The sequence below is a fragment of the Aulonocara sp. 'chitande type north' Nkhata Bay genome, linkage group LG4 (genome assembly GCF_057382095.1).
Source record: "Aulonocara sp. 'chitande type north' Nkhata Bay isolate Kocher_YH1m ecotype deep benthic linkage group LG4, A_spYH_male_GT1.1, whole genome shotgun sequence".
Classification (NCBI taxonomy): domain Eukaryota; kingdom Metazoa; phylum Chordata; class Actinopteri; order Cichliformes; family Cichlidae; genus Aulonocara; species Aulonocara sp. 'chitande type north' Nkhata Bay.
In genome coordinates, this window is record NC_141347.1 from 11,970,468 (window position 1) to 11,992,063 (window position 21,596).

A 21,596-nucleotide genomic window follows, 5' to 3' on the forward strand; every position below is an offset into this window, starting at 1 on the left:
GTTATTGCTGTGGGATTGTGCAAACTCGTCACATCAAATCACCACTGCAGAGGCTTCCTGTCAAATTAAGATGTATAGATTAGTTTGGTAATGGATCTTGATATAGTGGATCTGTATCATCAGAGAATGAATGATGACAATATGACTACATCAATAAACTACGCTAGGACATCTCTTCTCTGAGAATTGAATAAACGAGTGAAAGCTGAGATCTCTTCCTCAGAATTATTTCTTTTGAATTTTTCTCTTTTAAAATATCACTTTCTTGTGATAAAATGTTTTCACTATGTCACCTTGTCATCTTTTGTGAATTTATTGTTCTCCAGTTTCTCCTATCCTCTCTCTTTACCAGTGTCTGCAGCCACCAAATTTGAAGAAGCAGAAGAAGAGACAATGACAGAGGGTGCAGGAGTATGCATGCTGTTGTAACAGAATGGTAATATATTTTATATGTGTGGCTAGTGATGGATAAACCTTGTTGTATCTTTCCTCAAAAGCTCAAACATTGACATGAACAGGTCCATATATATTTTTACATATGAAACTCTGACTGTCTGATGGTCTTTTTGACACTATTGTTGCTGAACTAGAAATTGTCATTCATGACTATAAGAAGTGTTTCAATGAATGCTAGAAAATTCCACGTGGCTTCCAAGTATTTAGTTCACAGGTTCCCTGTAACATTGTATCAGTGGATTCTCAAAGTTTTGTTGTTGAGTGAGTGTCAGTCCAGGACTCATTCAGTATATGAATGAGTCCTGGACAAGAAGAATTCACACATCAGACACTTTTCATCAGTGTTTGTAATGTGTCTCCACAGAGGCCCAGGCTGGTGGTTCATACTGATCATATTTGTGCAGGTGTATAATACTACTTTTATTCACTAGCACTAGATTATCGAGGGCTTGACATAAAGTTAGCAAGGTTAGCCAATGATTCATGCTTTCGTGTCTTACTAAGACACATTGAAATTTACTGCCAGTCAACAGCAGCATGTTTACTTATTTATCAGGAAATTAGTCTCATCAAGGTAATTTACAGCATCGAAAAGGTAAAACCAAATCCCATGACTGTAATACTGAACACATAAGCAAACTGAAAACTGTGCAGACTGTGATGCAACTGTGATGCTGTGTTAAGGTTATTTGTTCTATTTAGCTAAAACTGACACAATAAATTATCAGACTTCTGCAGTTGCACAAGTGAAGCTTAATTACTACAGCAGCTTGTCCAGACATTTAAATTAATATCTGTTCGGACATAACTGAATGTTATACTCTTCATGAAGGGCGGATATATTGGTACACCTTGGTAAGGTGTACAAAAACACAAATATACGACAGAGGTCTCCAGTTTGCTGAGGAATGATGCAACGACAGAAAATGATCTGTTAGAAAAGGGAAAATCCCACAACACCAGAATACATTCTGATCTGTACCTCCTTCAAAAAAAAACTCCTCTTGAGGCAACAGACCGTTAGATGTCACTGCAGGCAACACGGAGGAGAGTGAGACATATTTCATCAGATATTTTAAAACAGAAACCAAGGAAAAATCTGTGAAGTCTACTATGAAGAAAACACATGAGAGATCTGCCTTAAGGGTTCAAAGCCTTCCAGGTCTTCAAGCCTAATTCAGTGATATATTGGTCGAAAACTGACAACAAGCCTTATAACACAGAAAGTTTGGTGTGTATTGTACATATAGAAACTACAGTATAAAGATTTAAAATATCCCACATTTGACCTCTGATCCCTCCTTCAAGGTCAAAGTGATAATAATGATATATAGAGCTAAGAAGCTATGTTTTTTTCTCCCATTGTTTGCATTGGCAACACATAGACATAGTGAATGGCACAGAAACTTCCCAGCGACCATGTTCAGAGACGGGCAGCCAGCTGTGACCGGTTGCTGGTGATAGGAAGGAGACAGAACAGAAAACTCACTGTGGAAGAGAGCAACAGATTAGCTAATAACTACTGATTAAATGCAGAATGGTGTGTACATGCAGTGAGTAAAAAAGGCGAATGAAAAAGAAATAGTCAGGGCAAAGGTCGAATAAGGTCAAGCTTTTATAAAAATGTCTTTTATCTTTAAAACTTTGCTCAAAATTCTGCTTCCTTTATTTGCATTGGCAACATTTAGGACATGACACTGGTGTATGGGGGTTCTATATATCATGAATGAGCTAAATGCAATTACGTTCTCTTAGAAGTAAATGCTGCCCAGAGAGCGAGTTTGCACTCTTGCTTTTCCTTCTTCTTCTCTTCTTCTTCCTGTTCTGAGTGCCTCTTGTTATGGAGCGGATCCCCTGCTGCTCTCGTGAGGTCAAACATGGCATCACCTTTCTGGTGATATCAGTGGTACAACACGGCTTACGTAGAATGTAGCAGATTGCATTTTTGTGGCTGCAGGTGCACCGTCAGAGTACCAGGTGGCTGTGCGTAGATATGCTGACGCAGCACAAATGGTCTCTTTCGCCCTCACAGACTTCAGAGCTCACCGTGCAAACGATATGGGCAGCCCTTTGTAACAGATGCTCATGCACTGTGGCAGTCCTACTGCTGTGAGCGCTGGCCTGTTGTCACCGGTAGCATCATCATCAGTAACAGCATCATCTGTTAAATATTCATTTGTTATTATGTCTCTGCTTTGAAATGGAAATTGTTGCAAGACAAACTCAAAAAAACATCAGTAGAGGGCGCTACAGCACAAGCCCTGTGTGAGTCCTCTGGATAGATGGACTAGAAGGCTGTCTTTTTGTTTTGTTTTGTCTATTATTTCTGAAGAAATTAAATTTTTGAATTATTAAAAGAGATGATAGAAATTATAAAAATGATGGTTGTTTTTCTTTTCGGTTTGCTTCTGGGGCACTACAGGCAATTATAAACCCTTTACTGCAGCAAAGCATCCAGTACGGGTGCCTGCTGTTCTACAGTTCCTGACAGATAGAAGCATCATTAACCAGCAGATTTCATTGAACTAAATCTAAGTGTTTTTTGCTATTCATCTCTCGCTTTTCTATTTAGTTTGCAGATACTTCCCGTCATATATGCCCCTCTTTCTTCTAGATGTCAACAATTATAACAGCTTCAAAACAAAACAAACGTTCTCCTTCCATTAATATACATAAATATAAAATATATATATAAATATTTTTCTTATTCTCGACAGGAATGGCGAGAAAAGTGTTTACTTTTGGGAGAGGACAGAGGATGGTGTCTGGTCTCACAGCAAACAGCTTGGGATTGACAGCTGATGCCACCACCTGAACTAGCAAAAGAATAATGAGGATCGGGAAGAAAGATAAAAACACACCAGGGGACTTTAATAAAAATATATATTTAATATTCATGATCTAAGCACGGTGCTGAGCGAAAGAAATAAAAGGCATTCCTGCCACAGTGTTAAATGTGAGCCAGTTTGGTTCATTGCTGAATTCTTGCTGTTACTAATAACAGTCCTGATACAGTGAAAATAGGACTGGTGGTGGATGAAATAGGGCATGAATAGAAATAGCTCAGTAGCCTGGGCACCAGTCTCTGGAGGGAGTGCTGTGTTAGTTGCCTCATGTGTGCTGTTAAGCTGATGGCTGTCTATTCTCCATCCAGGTGCGTGTGTGGGAGATCCAGCCCAGGACTCACAGGCTCCTGGAGTCCATGAGAAAGCATAAGGCCTCTGCCAAATGCATTAAGATTAAAGGCATTGACAAGGAATTGCCAGCTCAGATGGGGGCCTGCATAATCTGGGACCCGGTTGAAGCCAGAACTCGCCCACTCAACCCCTTCTGCTTTCTTTTTGCTGAAACACATTCATGTAAAGAAATTATTGAAATGATTTTAGTTCCTAATATTTGCCATTACCTTATTAAACTTTTTAATAACTTTTGCAAAACATCCTGTAAAAATACTTGTTTTCCTCAGGGTGTGCTGTTTCCTCTCCGTGTCTGTCAAGTGGTCACAAATAATTGTGATCTGCACTGCCCCACTGTACCTCCCATTATTACTGAAAGAACCACAGCGGGGCTTCAACACCATAAGTCAAATGAAACAAAACTTTCACCGTGCTCCATTATGTTTGATGAAGTTCAGAAATGTTCAGAAACTATAAACTGGTGTGCTCTTGCCTCTGGTTGTATTTTTTTGTGTCAAGGCAGCCCTAACAGGGCAGCGTGACAGTGATAGCGCATTGTTCTATCAGTTAAGGCAGCATTTGTTCCCGCAGCATACAGCATATGTGACTCAGGAAACCAGATGGGCTCTGCTGTCTACTTCATCTTTAGGGATGACATTTTCTTCTTTGCAGTAAAAGTGTCACGGAGGGAAAACCAGCGCTTCATTTAGAGGAATAACATTAGTTAACTACTGGGCCAAGACGCTGCAGAACTGATTATATATGCTGCGGCACTCTGAAAGAAAAACACTCTGCTGTGTATTTTATCCTTATAATCAGAACTTTGAGTTGGTACTACATTAATGTTTTAAAGGCTTGCGGCTTTATGTGCGAGCCTCCTCACATCAAAGACAATAAAGCATGGGCCGTGCATGCAGGAACATATCAATCTGCTTTATAGCATTTTTAATTAAATTCAATTTCAATGCAATGCTATTCATAAAGCACCAAATCGCAACAATAGTCACCTCGAGGCGGTTTATATTTTAAGGTAGAGACCCTACAATAATCCAAAGAAAACCCCAATGATTGGATGACCCCCTATGAGCAAGCACTTGGTGACAGTGGGAAGGAAAAACTCCATTTTAACAGGAAGAATCCTCCAGCAGAACCAGGCTCAGGGAAGGGCAGGGCCATCCGGTACATCTGGTTGGGGAAAAGTCGTCCCTCTTCACCTGTGTGTAGTCTTTTCGGGTCCTCTGTGAGAGGCCTGGATGCTTAAGGGTCCTGCCTGGTATCATTGCCCCTCCTAGGACTGCACTTCTAGGCAAAAATCTTGGATGTCCTTCCTGGGATCTGCTAGAGTCACTCACCCTGAACAGACACCAGCAGCAAGAAAGTCCTGGGTTTGAATCCACCATGAGGCAAGGTTTGTGTGTTCTCCCCATGTCTGTTGATTCAGAATTTCTCGTAGGTGTGAATGTTTGTCTGTCTATGTTAGCTCTGCGACAGACTGGCGACTGGTCCAGGGGAGACGGGGGTTTGAGAATCTCTCTAAACATAACATCAAATAACTGAAAGAGGAGGCTGAAACAGGAAGGAGGCAACTGCCAAACAGAGGTGATTACGGCTTTGCCACAGACAGCTCAGCATTATAATGATAGATGGTAGCCACTCAAAGGTGCCCAAGGCTCATTATTTCCGAAGTTAAAAAATTGGATAGTGAATGAAGCAAATATTTTGGTCCAAGACTTTTGGCAGACTTCCTTGTAGCTTCATTGGACTTAAAAAAAAAATCCTGAGCAGATCTGTCTGTCTCAGATTTGCTGTGACTAAGAAAACATAAAAAAAAAACAGTCTGTGCAGAAGCACGACTTCAATTTAAACATGATTTAATTTCATGGAAGTTAGATTTGCTTGACTATATTTTGCATTGCCTCTGTGGTGTGTTTGGGAAGTGATGCATGACAGACAGAGAGAGACTTCCTCTTTGAGTCAGATGCTGCTTGGAAAGTAGGCCTCCGGCTTTGCTTGGTTGGGTACGGGCCTTCAGACTCAGCGTGTAGTATTCAGACTGCAAGCCCTTCTGCTGTATGCACTGACAGCTCTTTCAGGCTCTCAGCTTAGAGCACTTCATGATTTTTCTCTCTCTCCTCTCAAATTGAGCCTCCTGGTGGGATTGTTGTTTCCTACCGACAACAACAGCAGGTATTTCATATCATCATCAACGCCACTCTGAAGGGAAGAAGAGTAGGAGGCTCTCGGAGAAAACTTGGCTCAGTCTCACTCATCAGGTTGCATTAGAAGGCAGGAGGAGCTTTGGTCATAACGCTTTTGCTCGCTGCTGCAATAAATCTGCAGTTTTTAGTGTTATTATAAATGACAGCACAGTGTGATTAAACATATCTATGTGGTGAGCAAACGAGATAAGCTCTCCCATGCTTCACGGCCCAGTAATGATAGTAATAATCCAGAACACTGTAACCTGTGATAAAAGCTTCCAAGGCTTAGCTAATGAATTTCTGCTGGAGGCTACTGGGGTCACTCGCGCGCGCACACACGCACACACACGCACACACACACGCACACACACGCACACACACGCACACACACATGTTCATTCAAGATATGCACCCCTTCTTTTTTATTCAGAACTGCTAGAATTCAGGACATTAGACTAGCAGTTTCATTAGCAGCCATATCTCTGTGAAAGGCCAATAAACAAGAGTTTAATTTACTGGCATTGGCCTCAGGGGAGAGAGCTGACTGCAGGGAGCTTTGACAGCGTTACCCACGTAAGTAATATCATCTTCGCAAAAAATGATTCATTGTGTAACAGAAGTTGAGGTATGCTGGCAGTAAAACGTGGAATAATAAAGGAGATTCCATATAAAAGATGCACTGATGCAAATGTATCTTCAGCCAAAGGATCTGTGGAATGTGGAAATGTGAAATGAAAGATCTTACACTTGTGATGACTTTAGAATAGCATTATTGATTTCTTCATAAAACAGCCTCACGCTGCATTCGATTTTGTGCTGACGTCTAAATGGTTTTCTACTTCATTCCAGTATTTCCCTTTAATAGGGTATTTAAAAGTAGAATGGGAGGCACTTCAGCAGAGCCAGTTCCCAGTTTGGATTCAGGAGACAAACACCCTCTCTACTTTTAAGATTAGACTTAAAACTTTTCTTATCGATAAAGCTTACAGTCAGGGATGGATCGGGTGATCCTGAACCCTTACTTAGTTATGCTGCAATAAGTCTGGGCTGCTGTCAGCTTTCCATGATGTTTATATGCCACTCCAGATTTAATTATTAGTTATTATTACTTTCTGGTTCTCTTCCACACTGTCATTTGTCTTGTCTTCCTCCCTTCACCCCCAACCGGTCACAGCAGATGGTCGCCCCTTCCTGAGCCTGGTCCTGTTGGAGGTTCCTTCCGGCTTAAAGGGAGTTTTTCCTTCCCACTGTCTTTACAATATAAAGTGACTTGAAATGACTGTTTGTTTGTTTTTTGACTCGGTGGTACATAAATAAAAACATTAAAATGTATTGTTCAGTTCAAAACTCTATCTGCTAGAGGCAAGTAAGATTTTACATTAAAACTCATATGATGTAAAATGTTTATATAATTGCTAAACACATGGAAAAGTTCTTGAACATAAGTGCAGGGATAAAAAAGCTTTTTCAATTTTTTATTCAACCAAATTATCAAGTATAAAAACAATTATTCTGTGCGGGGTGGGGCGGTGGGGGGGTCATGGCAAAAGAAACTAGCAATGCTAAACTAGAAATCCTTTCTTTCATAACAGTTCAACATTCTCTGACAATGTCTTCCTAAAAAAAAATGTGACCAACTCTTTCATACAAAACTCATCCACATCTTTATTTTAATACACATGCTGACTATTTCAAATCCCCCCTAATTTCAACAGGATTCAAATTCCATGACCCTCCCTTTTGAGCCATTCCTTGTTGCAAAGACCCACTCATGGTTCAACTTAAACTTTCAGGCAGATGGTCCCTCATTATCTTTAAGCATTCTGAGACAGGATGCATAACTCACTTGACTACAAGCTTCCAAACGCTCAAGATAACCTCAGACCATAAAATTTCCACCCTCATGTTTCACAGCTGGTATGAGGTTGCTCCACTGAAAAGCTGTCTTAATTATTTTGTACCAAACATGTCTGTCTTACCAGAGCATTTGTCATTACTCCAAATGCTCTGGTGTTTTTCAGTTTCATTGAAAAACTGTAACATTAACGGTATGTACTCTTTACAGCTCCTCTCACTCTGTCTTAAGAGTAGAAGAGGGTGAGTTCATTCAAGAATTGATAGTATCGATATAAATGTTGGTATTGATATTGGATCAATACTAGTGTGACAGGATCGATACTTTGTTTCTACCCTCAGTGTTCAGTATAAATCCAACTGAATTGTGTTAAATATTTTTTTTCTTTGGAAATGAAAAAATGTACCTAAAACCACTGTGGACTATGAAAAATGTCTGAACCTTTTTGTGTTGACTGTCACATCATGTTATATGTTATTTATAGCCTGTAGCACATTTAAAGAACAGAAACTGACTGGAAGTGCCTTAGAGACGGACACATTTACATTCCAGGTCTGTTTTTCCAAAAAACTGTTTCAGGATCCATGAAAAAAGCTGAGAGGTGTGTATTTGTTGTGGAACGCAAAACAGTGATTTAATGGTCATTAAGATCTGTTCATAATTTGCAAAATTGATGATGATTGATCTCAGAAATCGTGACACACTGCTCTCCCCTGCCTTGAGCTGCTTTTAAAGGTTAAACGTATATTTATATTTGGATCTAAATGCTTATCCAATGCAACTGTATTAATCTTATAACATCATTGGGGTGATTTTCTACCGAATTTGTTTTGACTTTAGAAGTGCATCACGTTCATAATATTTTATTTGTATTCAGGATTTTAAATGACCGGCCTGTATGACCACAAATCAAGCTATATACAGGGCTCTCTTAGGTCATTCGTGTGTGGGGAAAGTGGGAGGGGGCAGCTACACAATAATAAGCCTTCTTATGAAGGCGAATGGGTGCAGTGGGAGAGGAGCGCGCAGTGCTGCAACTGGACGGCGCAGCGGCTCGCATTGTCCCGGCCATGACGAGATGCTGTTTGTGACAGCGGTGTCGGGATGATAATGAACGTCTTCAGTAAGTGTTGGGATGGACGAGGGAGGTTTTAAGTCAGAGCGCGGTGGAATAACAGTGTGCTGTTGTGTCTCTTGGCTCCTCCGCGATGGTGGCACCCCCGTGCGCTTTCCCCTCTGCTATCCGGACAAGGGACGCTGGCAGAGGAGTGACAGACCGGAATCGGAATTCCTACAATTATCAGTCTCAGAATAGCTCGGCACGGGAGTAGAGGTACTGTCATGGAGAAACAGAGCAGAGCCAACAAGGAGGAAATGCTGACATCGAAGGAGGAGAAGCGCAAAGAGAAGAAGCCGAAATCTGGGAAGCTTTTCCGCAAAAAATCGTTAAAGTCTGTGGGGAGTTTTATGAACAGAATTATCAAAACTTTGGGCACTTTCACCCACTTTGGAGACGCTGACGCGCAGGACGCGGAGGATGATGATGGAGGGTTTCGGAATGGCGCACCTTGCACCCTCAGCGCCAGCTCAGGAATAATCAGAGAGGATGTACAAGTAGTTCGGGATCGGGTAGTGAAAAACACTTCGAGCACGTCGTCTTCTCTGTGCACCGGCAGAGAGAAACTACTTTACCAATACGGAGACAAAATCCCAGGTGTGCTGGGACTGAAAAACCACGGCAACACCTGTTTCATGAACGCCGTGGTCCAGTGTTTGAGCAACACCGACCTGCTCGCGGAGTATCTGGGACTGGAGCGATACAAGATGGACATGAGCCAAACCAGAATGAACGGGGTGGTGAAAAGCGACGGGACGAGGCATGTCAGGGGAGAAGTCACGGAGCACTTGGCGTCACTTGTCAGAGCCCTCTGGACTCTGGAGTACACCCCTCAGCTGTCTGTGGATTTCAAGGTACACCGCCCCCCCACACCACCACCACCACCCCGAATTTAGTCTGCAGGTGGTTGTGAGTTGTCTAACGTGAAAGGCACACATAGGCACAAAATGAAAGGTACTGGAAACAGTATTAAAAAGGGCACTGTAGCAACCAGTTAGTTACTGCATTATTAGCTCCTTGGTAAGTACAGGTGTTCTGTTTAGACACACATAATCACATGTTATTCAGACAGTATGCCTTTAACACCACTATGATTATTCTCAGTGTCCTGTTCAGATGATTATCATTTTGTATAATAGCACAGCACCAACTCCTCTGCCATGGTCAACAACAAGGGCGCAGTGCTTTGCCCTGACACTCCAGGGTTTCCCTGACAGGTGATAATGACACTGGTGCTCAGAGTTGCAGCAGTCTGAGGGCACAAGGTGAGCAGGTGCCTGGCTCTCATGCTGTTGCTGGGTTTGCACATGAAGACTTGATGGATACTACTAACAAAAACTTTAAAAAGGTTCACTCTGCTCGCATTATTTTATGAGCACTGGGTTAGAAGAGGTTAAGGGAAAAATCGTTTAGATTTACCTGACTTGGTCACCTCTATTTTACAGTATTTATTTATAGTAGGTGAAAAAGTTGTGATGCAAAGTGAGCACCAGAAAGAGATGATTTACTTTACACTTAAGAGACTTTCTTCCTTGAGGATCAGGGACAGTGAGCACTATCAGGAGACCCTCAGGCTTTTCCTACTCTACCCACGCTGAAGATAGGAGGGGAAATGCAACTGTACTTTATCTGCCTGAAGCTCTTCTTTGCTCTGGATTTCTCTGAGCCTTAGCTCAATGCAAGAAGTAGATAATATTGGAGCGGCGAACAAAGAGACTCACAATGGATCTATTCTTGGAAATGCTAATTACTCTGTGAAGATGACTGCTGAAAGATCTTGACCCCTGCAGCACAGACACGTGCATGATTTTTTGTCACACCTCATTGTGGTTACAGAGAAGCGGAAGGTTTACCTGAAAGCCAGATAGCCAGATTATCAGGATTTTGCAGCCTATAAACGGAGTGTTGATCATCACGGAGGTTATTTTTTTTTGTCTTGACTCTTTTGCTGTCCCATTTGTTGTTCTCTCCGAAAAAGTCCCCCATCAAACATAATTGATGCTGCCAATAATTTTTCGATCCCACACTTTCATTTCCTTCTGATCTCGGGAGACTCTGATATCACATTTTATTACTAAAACAATAAGAGGAGAGCACAGAAACATCTTGCCAAGATTAAAAGAAAAAGAAAAAAAAACCCTCTTCTTTATATGTGATGAGATGTTTCCTGCTATAAACAGACAAACACACACACACACACACACACACACACACACACACACACACACACACACACACTGGATTTCTTGGCTGTGGTTTGTGACCATAGGAGGTCCAGAGTTCGTGCTGTCTGGGTTTTCTGAAATTGCCTGTTGAGTAAATACCACAGCTGCCTGAAGGGAGGCATTATAAAATGATCAGATAGCTCTGAGGCCTGTTTCTAAGAGGCTAAATTAGCTCCCAGTTGCAGGAACTCCAGACAGCACAAACCAATAATAAACAATTCTCCACAAAGGACTAAGCTTTGCTTTAGTAGCTCTATTAATCTAGTCGTTTTTTAAGTTGATTATCTTTCTTTACTGGTATCTGAAAGTTGCGTCTTTTGTCAGAAGAGGACAAACCACAGTACCCATCTTCATATCAAATTGACTTTTATAAGAAAAGATAAAAGGCCAGGCTTGGAAAGGGTTCTCATTTTGAAAAGGACCCTAGGTAGAATTTATAGTGCCGCACTTTATATTTTAAGTAACGATGCTGCTGGTGGTGTAAATGTCGAATCATCCTGGTTTGATCAGCAGATCTTTACAGTTAATGACTCAGCAGAGGTCTGTTCCAGTCCTGCTGTGGAGGAAAAACAAGCTTTGTGCTACATTCCAGTACCACCTGGCTTATAGGACAGCACAGGTAGAAGGAGGGAGGCAGCTTTTATAAGTATTTGCAAAAAAACCAGAAAAAAAAAAAGATTAAGTACCTCTGGGTTGCTTTGTGATAACACCAGCACTGGCAGTGTGTCCAAGGCTTCGGCTCCCACTGACGTGTCTCTCACATTGCGGCTGAGGTGCCGAGTTTCTTCAACCTGTGAGCAGATGTGTTGTTTTGATCTGTTCATCGTCGCCCCCCCAACGGGGTGGTGTGTTTGCACAGAGGGGCCTAGATAGGAACGGAGCCTGAAACTCAAACAATTACTCAACAACCAGTTTACTGGTTTCCATAACATGAGAGGCCTGAGAAAGAAGGGAGTTTGGGAGTTAGGGTGAGCAGGCGTGACGGCTGGACGGGAATCCTCCTAGCGGCGTGTATTGATAGGCCGGTTTGGGAAGCATATGCTGTGGTGAAAGTGGGTCTTTGTCACAGGTATGTGTGAGTAATTACGAGCTCCATGTTAAGGTTTGCACAATTATCTATGCTGCAGGGTGCAGAACATGACTCACAAAGAGATCTACATTAGACTGCAGTGATAGTGATAATGGTCATAGTGTTGTGAGCAGTGTTGGTCAAGTTACTTGAAAAAAGTAATCAGTAACTAATTACTGATTACTTCCCAAAAAAAGTAATCCTGTTACTTTACTGATCACTTATTTTCAAAAGTAATTAATTACTTAGTTACTTTTTAAAAACACGATTTACAACCCGAATAGGTGATAAAGCGATAGATCTTTCAGCCAAATTCTACTTTTTCTACATAATCCATCATACAAAATGTAATCAAATGGAAAAGTCCTTTTTTAAAACTTGTTTTATTAGTTTTAATCTTTTAACTTTATGCATCAAGCAAAAATTTAATTATATGCATTTCTTCGTCTTCTTCTTCTTCTTCTGACTGGAAGAAATTTGTTTAATATTTAAACCTATTTTCTGCACATTCCAGCACATAAAATATGTATATTATGTAAAATCAAACTTAAAGTAAGGTCAGTACTTCCACGCTTTAAACGCTGCACGCTTGTACTCTCTACCGCACTTGATATATTATCCATTGTTGATCTGCACACAGATGTTGCCACACTTGCTTATGTCACTGTCATGAGACATTCTCGCAAAAAATCTCGGTTTTAGTAACTCAGTAACGCAGCGTTCCTACGGGAAACTAACGGTAATCTAATTACCGTTTTTGCAATAGTAATCCCTTACTTTACTCGTTACTTGAAGAAAAGTAATGCGCGTTACAAGTAACTGGTTGTGAGGTTGTTGCTATTTTAACTGAATCAAAAATACACAAAAAAATATTTTAATAATTCATTTGATTACATTTAAGTTTTCCATGTAATATTGTTACATAAATACAAAATGTTCAATTTAATGGAATCTTACTATGTGTATATATATATATATATATATATATATATATATATATATATATATATATATATATATATATATACATACATACCAAGCATATTTTTAATTGGTTAATGATTAATTATATGAATAAATACGCCTTTGATTTTATATATTTTTGTTGCATATTATTGAATATTATTGCTTCATAAATATTTGGAGGGCAAAAAACTATGAAGTAAGCACCGAGAGTTATATCACCAATGGTTAAAAAGGAACAATAATAATTTTAACAAGCGCCTGAAATCATAGGTTGAATGTTTAAATAGCTAAGTGGAAATGGATGAAATATAAAGCTGAACTTAAAAAAAAAGTAAATAGTTAACTGATGATGGATGAACTGCATAAATATTTAACTTTGTCTAAATACAGTGGCTTGTTATCATTATATCAGAGACACCAAAACAACAAAAAACAAAAACATGGCCTTTTCCACAGCCTTAATTATATCACTGACACAATTGCCACCTTCAGAGGGCTGATGGTAATTACTGTTATTACTTTGCTGTAATGACTAGCTGCACAAAAGCTTTAGGTTAGCGCAGGTCATGGTTCACAGTTAATGTCAAAGCATTTCTTCAAAACGAGCCTGAATGCCTCAGGCTTGTTCCCCGGCTGTAAACGACTGCTGTACTAGGGCTGCTCAATTAATCGAATTTTAATCACGATTACGATCTGGGCTTTCAACGATCATTAAAAATGACTGAGCTGATTATTAGCCCCTCCCTCATGCTTTACTCTCGCGCTGCTCCATGTGGCAAATCAAGCGCACTGCTCTGCATTTCGAACACGCATCACAACAATTAAGAGGACCCGAGGGAAGCTCGGAAAGCTAAGCAGAAGTTATTTGGAGAGGAGTGGACTGCCGTTGGTTGAAAAGAGAGGTAAAAAAAAACAAAACTTAAGTGGTGTGGAAACATTATGGCTTCGCGGAGTCAGACGTGGATCAAGTAGACACAGTGTGTAAACTTTGCTATGGTGTCGTAGCTGCACCACAGAGCAACACTGCAAAGTTCACATTTTTCATTTATTTCTTATATTGCAAACATTTGCACTGTTATCAGTATTTGCACACTATTTTATATTATTTTTTAAAGTCATTATTCAATACATTGTTATTGTTAAACCTTTAAAGCCGGTCAGAGCAGCATGCTCGTTTTGTGTAACTATTTTTAAATCCCTGTAGAACCTGAACGCTAAGCTAGCACAATAAATTTTTTTCCATATAAAACCAGAGGAGTTGTACTTACTTCTTATGCCATCAGCTTGTCCTCGGTCACGGTTTCCTTCCACATATAGCTTTGCAAAAATTGCATAAAAAGAGCTTGCAGGAACAAAAACATAATATTCCAGAAACACTTTGCCGATCCGATCAGCTGTTCGTAACACTTCCCACATTGAAAAAGACATCAACGTGAACTATCGCAAGTGACGTCATTTTTGCGGAAAATTTAGTTTTTTACTTGTAGGCCTTAGAATTGCACTGCTGGAAATAGTTTATTTTGATGCACATGCACATTCTTTGCAAATTTGCATCATAGGATTGTTTTTTTGTTTTTCCTGCAGTATATAAAAATTGCTGTATCTCCAAAAATAAAACTATGAAGACACTCAAAATAAATTTCCTGTTGTTGTAAACTATTTTTTGCAACTTTTTTGTATTTAAAGTTTTGAGGGATAAACCTCTTAAATTTCTCCAAGTAGAAATATATGTAAAAACAAAAACGATTTTCAATTTTTTTGTAGTTTATTGCACTTTTTTGCAATTAATGTAGTTACTATGGACTTAATGCATACACATTTTTAAAATATGGGCTATAACAGTTGTATTGATGTATAGCAACTTGAAATGCTCCCACAAATGGCACTACAGCATGTAAAAAAAAATAATATAAGCTCTGGCGGACGAAATAAATATCGTCAAATAATCGTGATCTCAATTTCAGTGAAAATAATCGTGATTATCATTTTTGCCATAATCGAGCAGCCCTATTACTAGACTGATTTTCCCCTGATTGGTCTCATTCAGAAATATCTGTAATGTAAGGTATGATAGTGCGATCCTAGGCTGGGCTGTTGGACCGAATGTAAAGTCTGTTTAGATCTTACAAGACACATATTTGAGACTGCAGAGGGTTTATTTCAAACACTGGTACATGCCTAAGACTTTTCATAGTAAAGGTACACCATCTATACTGGTAAAAATAAGCCATCACTGCCAGTGTCACTTTACCCATAACCCAGTGTTCATGGTCTGACTCTGCAAATAGCTCTGATTAGAAGTCACCATAGTCTACCATAATAAAATATGTAGCTTCTGCACAATCTCATATTATGTTGATAGTTCGTGTAGCAGCATCATAGTTTTGATTTAAAAAAAAAAAGACCACACTTGGAAGAAGTTTGCCTTCAGAACTTCCAGTTTTTGATACACAATTAACAGTGTGAAAGGTCCAATTAAAAAAAAAGTCACAATCCTTCCCTAAACAAAAATAAACCCCAACTGGCAATTGGTTTTGGGGTTTCTTTTTGCAGAATAAGACCTCTAAGTCCAAAAATTATAAGGTACTTAATGACAGTCCTGGAAGGGAATTAGTGTGATGCTCCAGTGGCAACATGAACATGGTGATATCACATACACAGTAGCTTCCAGGTGTTATCTTCAATTCAATTCAATTCAATTCAATTCCGCTTTATTTACATAGCATCAACTCAAGGCTCCTTGTATTGTAGGATAGAGCCCCTACAACAACACAGAGAAATCCCCCTGTGAGCAAGCACTTGGTGACAGTGGGAAGGAAAAAATCCCTTTTTTCCAGGAAGGAACGTCGGAAAGAACCAGGCTCAGGGGGCGGCAGCCATCTGTCGTGATTGGTGGGGGGTGAGATGAGGAACACAAGACAAGCGACATAGTGTGGAAGAGAGCCAGGGAAAATAACAAGTAATAATTTAAGTGTGGTGTATGAACACATAGTGAGTGAGGCCCGCAATATTTGCAAAAACATACATAATTTCATATATATTTTCCTCAGGGATTATTAAAGTATTCTGATTCTGAAAAAGAGTCTGTTCAGATGCTTCAGTTTTATTGTTTTATGACCTCACAAATGACTTGGCTCGTGATTAATTTTAAAAGCTAAAAATTCTCAATAATGTTCTGACAGCATAGGCTTTGTAGCGAGTTGACACTGTTGTGTCAGCTGACGGGGACGCCTCCTAAATGAGGAGAGATTTCATGTCTCAGCTGACCTTGAGAATGCCTCCAGAAGAGGCTGAGGAGGTGGCCTAAGATGGGTCTTGGCTTCTCCAGAAGTCTTCCAGACTCAGATGTGGGATAGCAAATGGAATAACAGTGAATGGATTGATACTATATATTTTTAGATTATATTGATATACGCTACCAAGAACAAAGACTGTGTACTATAGAGCTAATGTTATCTGAGCATTTTCACAGAAGGAGGCCGGGTGAATCATAAACTGTTGAAAGTGTCAGGGTCCTCACAGGGTTAACATAATGGAAATGTTGGTCGACAGAGGCGTGGATTTCCAGTTGTTTCAGCTAAAAATAGCAGCTCTGTATTCATTAACTGTGGTGTCTCTTCCGACTGCCGTATCTTGTAGCTATTGCAGTGACAAAACTCTTCACTTTTTGCTTCCTCGAGATGCATGAGGCAAGGGAAACTTCACTTTCATGACAAGATCAGAAGACAAGATTAGAGAACCTTATTGCTCAGCCGAGATTATGCCAGCATTTTTTATGTTTATGAATTTTTATGTTCACTTTTTGCTCCTGTCCACATTTCAGTAATTACTTTGAAGAGGCAGTCCCAGCTCCACATCTATTCCTCTATCCTCCTAACAAACAGCTGCACACAGTCAGGCTGGACAGCTGCCCAGCACAACTGCACCTTTTATATTGCGAGCTGAAGCAAAATTCATTTACTTGCTTTTGCACAAGGACACTTCAGGGCTGGTTTAGCTGTTTTTTGTTTTGTTTTTTTAAATTCAGCATATCTACCCATTTATTAAAGAACTGAAATGGTAGCTCTCGACTCCCAATCCTCCAGCTTAGGCAGACACCCTACATCACGTTGGGGTGTAATAGCTTTAAGAGGCATATCACATATTAGTGTCAGTCTTTTGTTCCCTCTGCAATGATCTCTCATCACAGCCTCTGCTTCTCCGGGCTGCCAGCTGCAGTTCACGAAGCAAATTCTTTGCCTAACTGAGTTGTGTGCAATTCACATGTGAAGTGACATTAAACTGTACTTGAGTTGATGCAGTCTTCAACCTGCTTTTAAGCAAAATGTTATCCGCACCTCTTGTTTGATATGAAAATCTTGAAATTTTAGTTAAATTAGACAACAAGGTGGGTAGATGATAAATGCAGATTGGCTAAACTTTTACTAGAAAGCATGTTTTTTTAAGTATTACACAAAAGGCAGATTTTGCACATTCTTAAGTCAAAGCGTGGGCTGGGCTGAGACGAGGGAAGCGTGAAGTGCGTTAGTGCAAATTTGCAATTCTGGGATTCCTCTGATCAGCGTTCTGTGGAGAAGCCCAGGGTACATCTGCCCATTCAGGAGGCTCAGCTATACCAGCGAACACACTGGGGCTGTTAAAACCAGTAAACAAGCAGTCCAAGAGATTCGCATATTGTGGGAGTAACTTGTGTAGAAAGGATATCTTAACGAGGCACTTTTTTGGGTTCTCCTGACACTGCTTTAAATCTAACAGGCTGTCAAATTATAAAACTCAAATAACAACCAAAACAGAATGGGGGAGTATGTGAATGGAATAGATATTATTTTAATGAAGGTTTCTCTCTGAAGTCGATCCATCCGTTGAAATAAATAAATAAATAAAATAAGAGACTTAAATTGTGTCTGCTTTTCTTTTCTTCAGGCTACAGTGTCCAAGTATGGATCACAGTTTCGTGGTAATTCCCAGCACGATGCCTTGGAATTTCTCTTATGGCTTCTGGATCGCGTCCACGAAGACGTCATTCTGGCCTCCCACAATAACAACAACAAGACCAAAGCTCCTGGAAAGGTAGGACTGAAGCAGTTAGCATGTATGCAGTTAATTTCCGAAATTTACATAGAAACTCTTGGAAATGATCTTCGTAAAGTCATAAAAGTATGTAAAATACATCACATCTGGATCGCAGCTCTACAGACACATCAGTAATAATTTAATATAAATGATCTACTTGCTTAACTAATGCAGAAGTAATACGTGACTAAATATGTGATTTAATGAATAATCTGTTTCTCCTTCTTTGGCTTGATATATTATACAGGCATTGTTATTTCATGAGCTTAAATAATATTTAAGGAGTCATAATTTTGTCAATGTTAATCAAACTCAACGCACAGTTATATAATTAGGGTTATGAATCAGTGTGTTTGTAATGTAAATTGTCTAAACGCTCCACTGTACATTTGGTCTTTGTTTATGCATCTATACTATTCATGGCCTGTAGCCGTGTAGCTAATGAGAGAGCATCCATCATTCAGATCTCATGTGCTTCTCTTCCCCCCAGTGGCTCATATCTCGTGTTGTTTATTATCAAGCCAGCGAGTCTAACCTCACTGATAACGTCCCGACTGGCTTCGATAATTCCACAGATAACATCGCCATAGTCACATCTTCACAGGTCAGCTTCGAAATTTGTCTTGCAAAGCAGCTTTTCATGTCACCAGATGTAATGTGGCAATCTGCACTTTGCAATATTGCCCTGTGTCTAATGCATTGCCAGTGGACAAAGGGAATACAAGTATGGCAATTTGATTTGTTCTCAGCATGTCTTCTCCTGAAGCCATGCCTGCAGGCACGATGCATCCAGATACCCCTTGAAGAGAACTTTGAACTGCTCTGCCGTGAGACATTAAAGCAGAATTTTCATGCATTATTAAAAATATGTTTTTACTTCTGAAATAGATATACCTCTTTATTTGAAGTGTTATTGGGCTGATAACCAATTTATGAGAAGTGCTGTTGGTGAGTCATTGCAAATAAATCCACTCATCTCACTGCCCCATGTTTCTCAAGGCAATAATTTAATGTGTTGTTTCAACATGTGATTGTGAGATAGGGATAAAGAAGCCTGACACTCCCAAGGTTATATGTTAATTAGCTTTAGATATGAAATATGCCTTTTTCCATGAGTTTCGTATAATTGAGTTATAATACATAAATGAATGGTAGTTATATAGTTTCTTTCTACTCAATTTGAGCACTCAAAGCACTTTGTATTGCAAGTCTCATTCACCCAGTCACACACAGACACATTCAAAAGCGCTTTTATCTGTGCTTAAGTGCTTTTTATCTTTGATCACTCACACGTCAAAGATACTTCGACTGTAGATTAAAAACTTTACATCTACTAATTTCAATTCGTAGATGACCCACACTGCCACCTGAGTCAGAGCCGCCCAATGTAGGGGAGTAAGTCACTATTTGTAAAACAGCGAAACAGCCCAAAATATGCATTCATAATCAAACTTTTCCTGGAAAAAATATGGTTTAAGTTAGTTAAAAATGCAAATGTTAGAGATTATAGTCCAAATGTATTCTCTGTAAAAAGATTGTGTAGAATATGACTTTTGATCCTTGTTTATTTTTGTTTGGGTACGAACACGTCATCTGGACAAATTTCACCATCAGTACTAGATTTGCTAACGAGCAGCTGTCTCTACATCTAGTCAACTTTCACTGATTTTGGATCATCAGGTTAAATTTTGAGTGTTGTTTTTGAATTGTTTTCTTGTTTGAGTTTAACCTCCTAGGATCTGGTGTCCACATATGGGGACATCACATTTTGGGTTGTCTAGACCACAATACAAAAGTTTGCTCTTTCAAATGGCTTTCAAATGAGCCTTATTGCTCTAAGCGGCACAACTATTGTTTCTCATTTTGTTTTTGTACTCAGGAAAAGTGCTGTTGTGTTTAGAGACCAAATAAAGAGTTTTGCACATCATTACTCAGTTGTACTTTATAGTGTTGGATCGAACACTAAAAAGCCCAAATAGCAAAGAGAAATTAAAAATGCATGCCATGAAAAAATTTGGGCCTCAGGAGGTTAAACAGCCTTTTAACAACAAACAGCTGTCCAAGCAGTGGCCAAGAACATGTTTCAGTACAGCAAATGCATCAATATCGAAAGCTGAAAATGGCTCTTGTGTACAGTGTAAAAGATGTTTACATAAAAGTGCAGTCGACATCAGAATCCAGTTTAAAACCAAGTAGCAACCTTGGAATCCAAATGCCCTCTTTAAACTGGCTTCAAATTTTACAGAAGTAATAGTCACGGTTACAGTCTAAATTTGGGTATCTTTATGTCTAATCTCTTTGCAACTAGATTTGTCTTTTATATGTTTTCTAGACAAATAATCAAAGAATATTTAAAGGTAACAACTTACAGTGCTTTAATGAAGTAATCACCGAAGTTATATCATTGATTTTTAACAGGGTAGCTAGCATCTGTAGCCTATTATATTTCAAAGTGACCTTCCAAGTACTTATTGGGATGTCTTTTGTTCTCAGTTAGAAAGGAGGAAAGTCCTTGTTTTCAGAAGGTGCACTGTCAGCATGTCATTAAAAGGCCAAAGCCACACTGTAAAGTATAGCATTTCTCCTGTCTTCTCTGTAGTGTAGCTGTGAGAATTTGGAGCTCTGTTCACTTTGCCCTTTTTGTGTGACCAGCCCGATGAATCCCTTAAATTATTTTTTCTTCTGTTTCTTTTTACATCACACAAAGACCCATCTGATGTCTCTTAACTGGAGTTTACCTCCTGCTGTAATCTCAGCTCGGAGTTATAGTGAAAGATGGGGTGAGGCTTTAGGCCAAAGGAGGGAGGGTCAGGACTGTATCTTTGAGTAAACTTGGGTGTGCAAGGGGCATGAGAGAATCTTAGGACTGGAGCTGCTGATAAGGTATGTTACGCGCCTGCAGCACCCCCCGGGAAAATTTTCTCACACCTTGCTCAGCACAGCTGGTGTGGCTTGTAGGATATAAAGGTTTAAAAAAGCATGTTGACTTTTTCCTTGATCCTGATATATGATGGTGTCAGCATCAGGATTCATTTGATCAAAGGAGCTGGATGTTTACTGGGGTGTTCCTGCTCAACACCTTTACATCCAGTTAGAGAAAAATTGCAACAGCATGTGAAGCTCATTTGTTTTTTCTTCATCCTTAAATTAGTTTAATATTGTAACCAAAATGTTTTACCATGTTGAATACTTGATTTTATATCAAACAATGCAGATGTGATTGAACTGCAGACTTTAAGCTTTAATTCAAGGGGATTAACACCAGGTAAGGAATTAGTGCCATTTTTAAACAGTCTCCCATTTCCAGAGCCTCAAAACTAATTGGAAAACTGACTAACAACCCATTTCATGGCCAGGTGGTGGTGATGCCTATACCCTATATGCCTATAGTTAAGAAAAACAACTTCACAACATTGAACTAAGTCAGGAAAACTTTAAAAGATGTGGGCCTATCATTA

At 39.6% G+C, this 21,596-nt stretch overlaps 1 protein-coding gene across 1 annotated transcript in view; it reads left to right on the forward strand.

Annotated features, from left to right (window-relative positions):
* The first annotated feature begins 8,684 nt into the window (after nucleotides 1-8,684).
* The window catches only part of usp43b (ubiquitin specific peptidase 43b), an 87,605-nt gene continuing 74,693 nt past the window's right edge, over nucleotides 8,685-21,596 (forward strand). Inside the window, exons 1-2 of the mRNA XM_086288442.1 lie at nucleotides 8,685-9,659; nucleotides 17,989-18,135. Of these exons, the coding sequence (XP_086144568.1) occupies nucleotides 9,030-9,659; nucleotides 17,989-18,135 (777 nt within the window). The 5' untranslated portion in view covers nucleotides 8,685-9,029. The remainder of the gene's footprint in view (nucleotides 9,660-17,988; nucleotides 18,136-21,596) is intronic.